Below are 12389 nucleotides of genomic sequence, written 5' to 3'. Positions count from 1 at the left end.
AAAAAGAGAGAGAGGGAGAGAACACACGTTCGCGCGCCTCATCCATCTCAGGCCGCGATCACATCCATGGCGTCTGCTGCCACCGGCGGACCTCGTCCCGGCGGCGCCCCAGGCACTGTACCGCCCCTCTCCAATCCCTGGTCGGGGACCCTGCAGTTCTAGCCGCACAGCTATGCTGGCCCTCTTGGACAGGCGCTGCGCCCTTCGCCCCCACCGTTCGAGCCCCAGCAGGCGTTCCACGCCGGGCCCTACTTCCCAGTGGCACTACCAGGCTACACGTGCGGGGGAGGGGCTCCCATGCAGGCGCTCGGCTCTTCAACAGGCTCGCAACCACCACCCTCGCCATGGACGCCTATGGCATGGGGCAACTGGGATCAGGCGCCGCTCATCAATAACTTCAACACGATGTCCGTGACGCCGCCATCCACAAACACTGAGTGGTATGCTGATTCTGGTGCGGGCTCTCACATGACCATCCACTCTGATATTCTCTCATCTCCTTGGCCACCCTCTTTGTCTGGCCCTTCATCTATCGTTGTGGGCAACGGTGCCTTACTGTCCATCACCTCTATTGGCTCATACTCGTTTTCTATGCCGCGTCGTTCTCTTACTGATAACAATTGTTCTATAGAGTTCGATCCTTTTGGACTTTGTGTGAAGGACCTTCAAACACGGAGCATGATCGCTCGGTGCAATAGCATGGGTGACCTCTACCCGTTCTTCCCACCTTCCAGTGTTCTAGCCCTCACCGCTGCTGTCCCTTCCACCACCTTGTGGCACCGTCGTCTTGGTCACCTCGGCATGGAAGCTTTGTCCAAGCGCTCATTAGCTCTCAAGCTATCTTTTGCACTAAACCAGAGAATGATCATGTTTGTCATGCTTGCCAATTGGGTCGGCATGTTCATCTTCCCTTCGATTCATCACAATCTAGAGCACTTAATAAATTAGATTTGATACATTGTGACCTTTGGACCTCACCTGTTACTAGTGTATTAGGTTACAAATATTATCTCGTTATTCTTGATGATTGCTCTCACTATGTTTGGACCTTTCCACTTCGTCTTAAGTCTAACACTTTTGCCACTCTTTCTAACTTTTTTGCTTATGTGCGCCAACAGTTTGGCTCCCCTGTCAAGGTTCAATAACTCCTTGGCCTACACGTTCTTCCTCACCCAGGGTGTAGTCCTCCGCATGTCGTGCCCCTACACCTCTCAACAAAATGGTAAAACATACTGCTCCCTTTGCACCATCAACAACATTCTTCGCACTCTGCTCTTTCAAGGTAGCCTTCCACCTGTCTATTGGGCTGACACTCTCCACACTGCCACATACCTTCTCAGTCGTCATCCCACTAAGACCTTAGGTGGCCTTACATCGTTTTTTGCTCTTTTCGGTACTCATCCATCTTATACACATCTTCATGTTTTTGGATGTGCTTGCTACCCAAACCTGTCTTCCACAGCTCCCCATTAACTATCACCCCGTTCACCCTATGTGTCTTCGTTGGCTACAACTTCGACCACAAGGGGTATCGATGTCTTGATCTTCATTCCAACAGGATCATTATTTCTCGCCATGTTATATTTAATGAATCCATGTTTTCCTTCTCTGAGATGTTGACCTCGCCATTAGATCCCACCAGCTTGGATTTTTTGGACGATGTTGATGTTTTCACTATGCCCGTTAGGCGTAGTGTTGTGGTTGCAGGTTCCTCCGTTGCCATGCCAACGCTTGGCATCCCTAAACCCGCGCCAGCGCCTAGCGCACATAGACCTACGCCTACCTCTCTAGCATTTGCACCCGCGCAGCGCACGCCTGCCATCGAGCTCGACTCTGGCCCATGCAGTGCCATCGCGCTGGCTGCTGACTCCTTGGGCGCCCTAAAAGGTCCTAATGGCTAGAGAGGAGTGAATAGCCTATAAAAAAATTCTACAACAACACTTAAACAAACCAGTTAAACAATTATGAGACGAAGCAAGTGTTGCGCTAGCCTACTAAAATGCAAGCCACCTACCACAATTATAGTTTATATAGTTTCTATCCACACAATGGTTATGTCACTACACTAAGTTAGTGTGCTCTCAAAGACTAACTAAAGAGCCACACTAACCAAACTAACAAGCTCTCACAACTAGCTACACTAAAGAGCTTGATGACTAGTTTGCGATAATGTAAAGAGAGAGAGAGAGCAAGATAGTTACATGAACACCAAGTGCCTCTAGATGCAAACACTCAAGCAATGCACTTGGATTCTCTCCCAATCTCACAAAGATGATGAATCAATGATGGAGATGAGTGGGAGGGCTTTGGCTAAGCTCACAAGGTTGCTATGTCAATGCAAATGGCCAAGAGAGTGAGCTTGAGCCGGCCATGGGGCTTAAATAGAGAGCCTCCACAAATAGAGCCGTTGGGCTCCTCACTGTACTGAACACGAGACAACCTGACGCTGGACCCCAGCGTCCGGTCGTGCGATGCACGCCATATGTCCCCTCTCTTTAAATACTGAGCGCTCGATCCAATGGTCAAGTGATGACCGGACATGCTGCTATGAAGTGATCGGACGCTGGACCTCAGCGTCCGGTCGTTTCCAGTAAGCATCCAAAAGCGAGAAATCACGACCGGACATGTCCGATCATGCTCGACCGGACTCACCCAACGTCCGATCACTCAGCGTCTCCTCTGTGCGCTACCTCGTCAGCAGGACCGTACGCACCCCATCAGCGTCCGGTCACTAAGTGACCCAGCGTCCGGTCAGAGACCGACGCCAGTGTCTTTGCTGCTTCTTCAGACCGGACGCATCAGTCCTTCCGAGACCAATGTCCGGTCACTCATAGTGACCTCCGTCTTTTCTGTATAGGGCGCCGGTGGCATTGTCGGACTGTCTGCACTCTACGGGCGGACACTCCGCCGGTGAAGTTCCTAACCCTTGCTCAAATGTGCCAACCTCCAAGTGTATCACCTTGTGCACATGTGTTAGCATATTTTCACAAAACATTTTCAAGGGTGTTAGCATTGCACTAGATCCTAAATGTGATCACACTCCCTAATTGTCTTGATCACCAAAACAAAATAGCTTCTACCATTTATACCTTTGCCTTGAGCCTTTTGTTTTTCTCTTTCTTCTTTTTAAGTCCAAGCGCTTGATCATCACCATCATCATGATCTTCACAATTGCTTCATCACTTGGAGTAGTGCCACCTATCTCATAATCACTTTGATAAACTATGTTAGCACTTAGGGTTTCATCAATTCACCAAAACCAAACTAGAGCTTTCACACCCCCACTGTGTTAGTTTCTGCTACCCTCATGGACACCTTGTCCCGGGTTGCTGCCAGCAGAACTGGGCGCACCATCTCCACCCGGCCAGTCGTCATTGATCTGGTCAACAATGCGCATCCCAAGAGCACGCGTGGCTAGGCCACCATCGCTCAGCCTATGGATCGTCTAAATCTCCATGCTATGCCCATGTCGCCATTTCCTCGCTCCGTTCGTGATGCTTTGTCAGACCGCAATTGGCGCTTCGCTATGCAAGCTGAGTTTGATGCACTCATTGCCAACGACACTTGGTGTCTTGTTCCCCGACCTCCTAGAGTCAATCTGGTTACCGGTAAATGGATATATCATCACAAACTTCCTGTTGATGGTTCACTTGATCGTTATAAGGCTCGCTGGGTTCTGCGAGGGTTCACACTGTGGCCCAGTATTGATTATGATGAGACTTTCAGTCCTATGGTGAAACCAGCAACAGTTCGGGTGGTTCTGTCCCTAGCATTGTCTCAAATTTGGCCTATTCATCAGCTGGATGTCAAAAATGCATTCTTGCATGGCACTCTGACAGAGACAGTCTACTGTGTACAACCTTCTAGATTTGTTGATTTTTCTATTCCTGGTTATGTCTATCGGCTCAACAAGTCTCTTTATGGTTTAAAGCATGCTCCTCGTGCTTGGCATAATAGGTTCACCTCCCATCTCCTGCCCCTTGGTTTTGTTGAGGCCAAGTTAGATACTTCACTGTTCATATATCACCGGGGATCAGACACTGCATATCTGCTGCTCTATGTTGATAATATTGTTCTCACCACCTCGTCAGCTAGATTTCTTCAACATATTATTGTAGCCCTTCAGCGTGAGTTTGCTATGACTGACATGGGATAGCTCCATCACTTCCTTGGTGTCTCTGTCGCCCACTGTGATGATGGCCTTTTTCTCTCTCAACGGTAGTACACTTTGGACATCTTGGAGAGCGTCAGGATGAGTGCTTGCAAACCTTGCAGGAGCCCCGTCGACCTGCACTCCAAGTTGTCCGCTGACGGTCCTCTAATTGCTGACTCAACTCAGTATCGTAGTTTAGCTGGTGCACTACAGTATCTGACTTTCACTCGTTCTGATATTGCCTATGTCGTCCAGCAGATATGTCTCTACATGCGTGATGCACGCGAGCCGCACCTTGCCGCTCTCAAGTGGATCCTACAGTACTTATAGGGTACTCATTCCCTTGGCTTGACTCTGCATCGCTCTCCACCTACCGGGCTTGTTGTTTACACTGACGTGGACTGGGCTAGCTGCCCCGACACTCACCGCTCGACCTTCGGCTACACGGTGTTCCTCAGTGACAATCTGGTGTTCTGGTCCTCCAAGCATCAGCACATAGTCTCCCGGACCAGCGTAGAGGTCGAGTATCGAGCCATGTCCAATGGTGTCACTGAAGCTTCATGGCTTCACTAGTTACTTACCGAGCTTCACCACCATATTCGCCGTGCCACCCTGGTTTATTGCGACAACGTCAGTGCTGTCTACCTCTCCACCAATCCTGTCTAGCATCAGCGCACGAAGCACATTGAGATTGATTTCCACTTTGTTCAGGAGTGTGTCGCCCTCAGTCAGGTTTGGGTTCTCCATGTCCCCACGACATCCCAATACGTCGACGTCTTCACCAAGGGTCTTCCAACATATGTATTTCATTAGTTTCGATCCAGTCTTAACGTTCTCTCCGTGCTCCCGTGTTGATGCAAAAGTGGATCTGCAAACACAAAGGGCTAATACCCGAATCGATATTCAAAGCGTGCCAGTCGATTTGACCTGTTAATCGACAAGGATGAAGATACGAGCACTTTGGTCCTAACAACAGCGATACGCCCGGAAGTCACGGCCAAGAGGTACTCAGGCGGAACTCGAGAATCGCCGAAGGTCGCACTGAAGCTATGCAATTCGCCGAATCAATGAGAACTCGTAAAAAGGAAAAATATGCAAATTGACGAAGTCGCCGAAAAGTAAGTAGATGCAAATAGGAGTAAAAATTGGTTTTGATATTAATTGATATATCTTATTACATTGCCCCTCAATCTATATTTATACCCTGATCTAAAGAGACATAACCAAATACAACTAGGACACCAAGTTCATATCTAAGGAAACACGTGACTCTTACATGAATCATATTCTAACAAATATAGAAAAGGAAATCAACTCCTAACTATTTCCCTGTCCACCTCAATTACGATGGAAATCTCACCGACCTCCTTTCCATCGGCATACTTCCTGTTTCATCGGCAGTAGTCTTCAAGCCTTCCTTCATCGGCATCGACAATAACATCTCCAACCTTATCAGCAATGCCCGAGTCTAAATCAACCTTTCCATTGATCACCACCATTCATCGGCAATCATCTTTACAAGCTAATTTTCATCGGCTGTCAGCGTATACAGTAACTTTCCTCCTGCCGATTAGCCCACTTTGATCATTTTGACACGTGCAAAAAATAGTGTCAACACATGCCCCCCAATTTCGGAGTATAAAACCATTAATTCTCCGAAATTTACTCCAGATAACGTCTGCCTTCGCCCAATTACCGTAACTCATCCTCCAAACCAAAACTTGATCTGTTATCAAATCTAATCAAATCTAGTCCTGATTCACGCACCTCAGCAAATATCGCATAATTTTCAACCACTCTTGCCCTGATTATGGTTAAGATACCGAAACAATAATCCATCGGCAAGATCTTAACATAATAATGCCGCCATTTTTAGAATTAAAATATCCTGTACCGAGATCTCTTCCAAGTCATGATTACTTGCCATCGAATCATCTATACAATCCCTTGATTATCGTGCGAACAGTTACCATATCCACCTGAACCACCTCGACCCACATGCACGCGGCATAGAGATAAGTCCAAAATACCCCTACTCCGAGCGGCTTATAAATAGATTTCTCCGGAACGCCCATCTTCTACCCTCAGATTCCAATCTTTGGCATTCTCTCTTTCCGGCGGCGACTCCGACGAACAACTGCGCGACCTCAACCAATAAGACCTTTTCTCCAGCGTCAACCTCGAGTCTCCGGCTCGTGCCCCCATCCACCTCAAGATAATGGCAATCAACTTCGACGTCCCTACGGTTTGTTCCACTTCCATTACCTTTTACCTCGATTCCTCTGGTCTTTGCGAGTTCATACAGTTGGTAATTTTTTCTCTTTTTCTTTGTTCTTCGAATCATCTAAACTTAGGAACTTCGCAACAAATTAGTTATTCTAACCGATCAGCCGCATGTCCAATGCCTAGGACCAATGGGCAACCCAGATCCAACTGATCTGATTAATGCCGAGGTTAACAGAATCCCTTTTAGAGCCCAAAATTTCTCTCTGAATTTATGGAAAGATACATTCCGATCTTGGCCCAAAACCACCAAAGGGTGGAAAGATTGGTACTTGAGGGTCAACAGGTCGATGCAAGTACACTGGGCAGAACGGAAGCTAGACCAATGCATTAGGCTATCCATTGCCGATATGCAAAAGAACGAGTCAATGATGATTGCAGCTGCTTACTTCTGGTTAGACACAACAAACACTTATATGTTTGGACATGGCCCAGCTACTCCCACACTTGCCGATGTCTACATGCTCACTGGCTTGGATATTTCAACTGCCGATGAAGGCTCCATCTATGGTAGAAAATCTGAATATAGGGTGAATACCCGCAACATCGGCGGTTGGACGGGATACATTCAAGAATGCCAGAAGACCGGGACAGTTAACCAGAGGGAACATGCCACATTCTTGAATATGTGGTTAGAAAAATTTATCTTCTGTGGTCGATCAGTAGGACCAACCAACGCCTTCCTCCCCGTGGCTGAACTCTTGGCTAATGGTGTAAGGTTCCCTCTTGGCCGATACCTTCTGAGCTCCACCTATCATCTTCTTCATCAAGTGTCTCAGAAACTTTTGCTTGATGCACCCATCGGCAACTTAGGAGGCCCGTGGTGGTTTATCAACATGTGGCTGAATGCCCATATGCACAAACGTTTGCAATGGGACTTCTTCGCCCAACAATTCCCACGAGAAATTGCTGAAGACCACGTGCTTGGGGATGAGGAATCGGCAACACGCTCACCCCTCAATTTTGGTGAAGCCATAATTGTCCTCCCTGGAATAGAGGCCAATGAAGACTAGATCGGTAGATTCTTCCAAAGCTTCTACAATGGTCTTTCTCGTGATCATAGGGCCTGGGTACCTTATATTGACGAAGAAAACAGATTCCTTCTTCTTTTCAACTTTGCCGATGACACTCTGAATCAGGATAATGAACTCATGATGGCCATCATTACTCCTAGGGCAATCCCAGTAAACACATTCGGTAGCGGGAAAAACACCAATATCACATATGAATTTTACAACCCATCGGCAGTATCCCGTCAATTGGCTTTTGGGCAACTGCCAATCAAACTTTGTTTTGCCGATGTGATCAAACCCAGAGAAACAATCACCCGCGGAACAGATTGGAGCAAGGTAGTGCGACTCTCCCCCGATGCCGATACTACAGATGTCGATATATCCATCTGGACACCAGTATCTTTCATCACCGAATCATATAAGCAATGGTGGCGAGAGTGGAAGGAACAACTGTTTGCTACATCTGCTCACACATATCGGCACATGATCGACCCTGAATACGCCATCCCCGATGACGCAGTAAGTTTCTTTTAACTCCCTTCTGCTTTTTCCTTTCATATATCGGTAACTGACTTTCTCATGACAGGTTAACAACCCAGCACCATCTATGAGCAAAAGTGGGAAACCCTTCGATCTTCAGCCTGTTTCCCCGATATCACCGATCGGCTACAACGCCCCCACCTTAGCTGCTTTGACTCACCAGAAGACCCGTGCCAAGACCATCACCTCCAAGTCCAAATTGGCTACATCTAGGGCTACTCCATTGGCTGCTGCTACAACCCTAATCAAGGCATTCAAGGTAACAACCCTGTTTATTTCTACTCATGCCGATCACAAACTGTATTAACATTAATCATCAGGGTGTAAGAGCCGCTGCTGGATCGTCATCGGCAATTCCTCCGACATCAAGCACCACTACCTCTGGCAAACCTTCAGAGGTATTCCTTTGATTTTACATTTTACCTATTAAATATCATACCTTACACTTGTTTTACAGCAACAAATGGGTATATCGGCAAGCGTACCAGATGTTCAAGCTCCACAACCAACAAGTGCCGATGCCCCCTAGCCAACCATTGCTGAGGCCCAAGCAAAGCGCAAAGCCTTAACAGATGCTGAGGCACAGCCAAAACGATAGAAGTCCATGCCAATCCCCACATTTGCCCCAATGTCTGCAAGCCGGCCAGAATCAGTCGATGCAACTGAGCAAGCAGTTAATCCTCCTATACAGGACATACCATCGGTCATCATACCCCAAGGGTCAACCACCGATGAGGCCACAGAATATATCCCATCGGCAAGCTCAGCCGATCCTCCACACAGCACGCTCCAGGCTGCTTCCTCCAGCCAAATACAGGAAATTGCCTTGAAACAAGTAAGCCGATTGACCTAGTCGATTTACAATATTCATACTTATCCTTAACTGACCTCTTTTTCTTTTTCTCAGGAACAAGACTCCCCAAACAACCTATTTTCCTTTGCCATTGACGTTTCTGATGATGATGGAGAGGAAACAAGTTCTTCCCTTGCACTGGGAACAATATCAGCAGAAATTAAGTCCAAGCTGGAAGCTCTCCTGAACTTGTTACAGCAGGATACCACCCAACTGGTAGATGACTCGGACCCCGCAAAGGCAATTTTCAAAACAATCCGTGGCCAGGTCCCTGCCAATGTTGAAGAAGTACTCTTCCCAGTAGCCCATTTAGAAAGCCGCCAACTGCAATATCAACGGGCTGCTCAACGCATTGCCAATAGAGCAGCTCAGGCTCAACTCAAAGAAGAGATGCTATAACTAAAATAGATTGCCGATGAGAAGCACAAGGGCATCGGCAACTTGCAAACTTCGGGCGCTGGACTTAAGCAGAAAATTTTAGATTTATCGGCAAAGAGGATGGCTCTATTGGCTGAATTGAAAGAAGTCGAGGCAGCCTTAACTCATGCCCAACAAGAAGAAAGCCAGCTACCCAATGCCATCAAGGCCCTTCAGCAAGAAAGAGACATCCAGGCTCACAAAGCCTTGGCCATGAAGAAAAAACTCAAGCCTGTGGAGGGTGCTGTCGATGAAGACATCAAAGAAATGAAGGAAGCCGACCAGATTCGCCTGCGTGCGATATTGGCTATCCAATCCTTGTTAAACTTGTAAATCTTGTCTATTGCATCGGCACTTTATGAGACATCGACATCCTTGTATAATTCTAGCCGATAGGACTGTTATCGGCACTTATACTTTTATGCATCCATCCAGATACTAGGGTAATATTTCTTTAAATATTTTCCATTTAATGCTCTGGGAAACACAACCCCCTCGAGGGTTTCTAGAATATATGCGTTACCAGGAACAGACTGATTTATCCGATATGGACCTTCCCAATTAGGAGACCACTTTCCAAACTTTGAACTTTTAGTCCCAATCGGTAAAATCAATTTCCAGACCAGATCTCCATCGGCAAACTCCTTTACCTTCACCTTCTTGTCATACCATCTGGCTACTCTTTTCTTATTTTCTTCGATGCTAACTAAAGCCCTTAACCGATGACCCGCCACATCTTCCAACTCATCCTTCATAAGAGTATCATAATCATTGGCTGTCAGCTGATTTTGAGAACGTTTTCGCCTAGAGCCAGTTTTAATTTCCCAAGGCAATACTGCGTCGTGTCCATATACTAACTGATAAGGCATTACTTTGGTTGCACCATGATATGACATCCGATATGACCACAAGGCTTCATTTAATACTGTATGCCACCTCTTAGGATTTTCTTTAATTTTGCGCTTAATGAGTTTGATGATCCCTTTGTTAGAAGCCTCAGCCTGACCATTAGCTTGAGCATAATATGGAGAAGAATTTAAAACTTTAATTCCCATACCTACAGCAAACTCATCAAATTCTCCTGATGTAAAAATAGTACCCTGATCGGTAGTGATAGTCTGAGGAATACCAAATCGGTAAACAATATGCTCTTTCACAAAATCGATTATATTAGCCGATGTCACCTTTTTTAAAGGAATTGCCTCAACCCATTTTGTGAAATAATCGGTAGCAACCAGAATAAATTTATGTCCTTTGCTCGATGGCGGATAAATCTGACCGATGAGATCGATAGCCCATCCTCGGAATGGCCAAGGTTTGATTATAGGGTTCATAGCCGATGCAGGCGCTCTTTGAATATTTCCAAACTTTTGACACCCCTGACATCCTTTAAAATATTTAAAACAATCTTCAAGAATAGTCGGCCAATAGTATCCATTCCTTCTGATCATCCACTTCATCTTGAAAGCCGATTGATGCGCCCCACACACTCCTTCATGAATTTCACCCATCAAGCTTTTCGATTCATCACTGCTAACACATCTAAGTAAAACTCCATCTATAGTTCGATAATATAATTCATCATCGAGGAGCACATACTTTGTAGCTTGGAACCTTATACGTCTTTCAACCTTTTTATATGGATCCTTTAAATAATCGACAATCTCCTTTCTCCAGTCATCGGTATCGACTGCCAATGTTAGCACTTCCTGAATAGGCTAATACCCTGAAGCATGCTGAGCTAGTCGATTAGCCTCCTCATTATGCAGTCGAGAAATATGTTCAAGACAAAAATCTCTAAATCCTTTCAACAATTGCAAACATCTTTCATAATACGAAATCAAAACTTCACTTCGGCATTCATAAATCCCAGCCAATTGATTTATAACTAGCATAGAATCACCAAAGATTTCAACAGCATCGGCACATATCTCCTTCAGCAATTCTAACCCTTTTATCAAGGCTTGGTATTCAGCCTGATTATTTGTCGATGTAGCAACAATCGGCAATGAAAACTCATACTTCCTTCCTTGAGGTGAAATCAACACAATGCCGATACCTGCTCCTTCACCACATGTGGACCCATCGAAGAAAAGTGTCCAAGGAGTAACCTCCAGAGAGTCCACTGTATTACAATGCTGAGTGACAAAATCAGCCATAACTTGCCCCTTAACTACCTTAGTCGATTCGTAACGTAGTTCAAATTCTGATAATGCTAAAATCCACTTGCCGATTCTACCACTTAATATCGGCATCGACAGCATATACTTGACTACGTCGTCTTTGCATATGACCGTACATTCGGTAGATAACAAATAATGTCTTAATTTGACACAAGAAAAGTATAAACACAGACATAATTTTTCGATGGCCGAATACCTCGTCTCAGCATCCACTAATCTTCTGCTCAAATAATAAATAACACGTTCTTTCCCTTCAAATTCTTGAATAAGAGCTGAACCGATAACGGTATCATCAGTTGACAAATACAACCTGAAAGGTTTCCCATGTTGAGGTGGAACTAGCACTGGAGGATTTGTTAAATATTTCTTAATTTCATCTAGGGCTAACTGCTGCTCAGCTCCCCATACAAATTCCTGATCAGCTTTCAATTTAAGTAATGGACTGAAAGCCTTGATCTTACCCGACAGATCAGATATGAATCTTCTAATGAAATTAATCTTACCGATCAAAGATTGTAATTCAGTTTTATTGGCAGGAGCAACCACCTTGTTAATTGCATCAATAGACTTCCTACTGATTTCGATGCCCCGCTGATGCACCATAAAACCCAAGAATTGACCTGCCGATACACCAAACGCACATTTATTAGGATTCATTTCAATCCATGCTTCCTTATGCACTCCAGTATCTTTCGTAGATCGGCTAGATGTTTTGTGATATCTCCAGACTTAATCACTACATCATCAATGTAGATCTCCACTAATGTGCCGATGTATTCATGAAAAATAAAGTTCATAGCTCTTTGATAAGTAGCGCCGGCATTTTTCAAACCAAATGTCATGACTATCCACTCAAACAGCCCTACATGACCTGGACATCTAAAAGCAGTCTTGGGAATATCTTCTTCAGCCATGAATATTTGATTGTAACCTGCATTACCATCCAT

The 12389-nt window shown here is 45.6% G+C and overlaps 1 protein-coding gene across 1 annotated transcript; it reads left to right on the top strand.

Moving 5' to 3' along the window:
* The first annotated feature begins 3795 nt into the window (after positions 1-3795).
* Positions 3796-9628, top strand: LOC136473068 (uncharacterized). The gene is made up of 5 exons (XM_066470765.1): positions 3796-7968; positions 8036-8248; positions 8310-8387; positions 8447-8824; positions 8897-9628. Exons 1-4 carry the CDS (start codon positions 7588-7590, stop codon positions 8516-8518), a joined length of 744 nt encoding a protein of 247 aa, XP_066326862.1. The 5' UTR covers positions 3796-7587; the 3' UTR covers positions 8519-8824; positions 8897-9628.
* Positions 9629-12389: the final 2761 nt, after the last annotated feature.

The sequence above is a fragment of the Miscanthus floridulus genome, chromosome 8, assembly GCF_019320115.1.
Source record: "Miscanthus floridulus cultivar M001 chromosome 8, ASM1932011v1, whole genome shotgun sequence".
Taxonomy (NCBI): domain Eukaryota; kingdom Viridiplantae; phylum Streptophyta; class Magnoliopsida; order Poales; family Poaceae; genus Miscanthus; species Miscanthus floridulus.
Note: the sequence above shows the minus strand (reverse complement) of the source record. Positions and strands in the feature narration are given on the sequence as shown.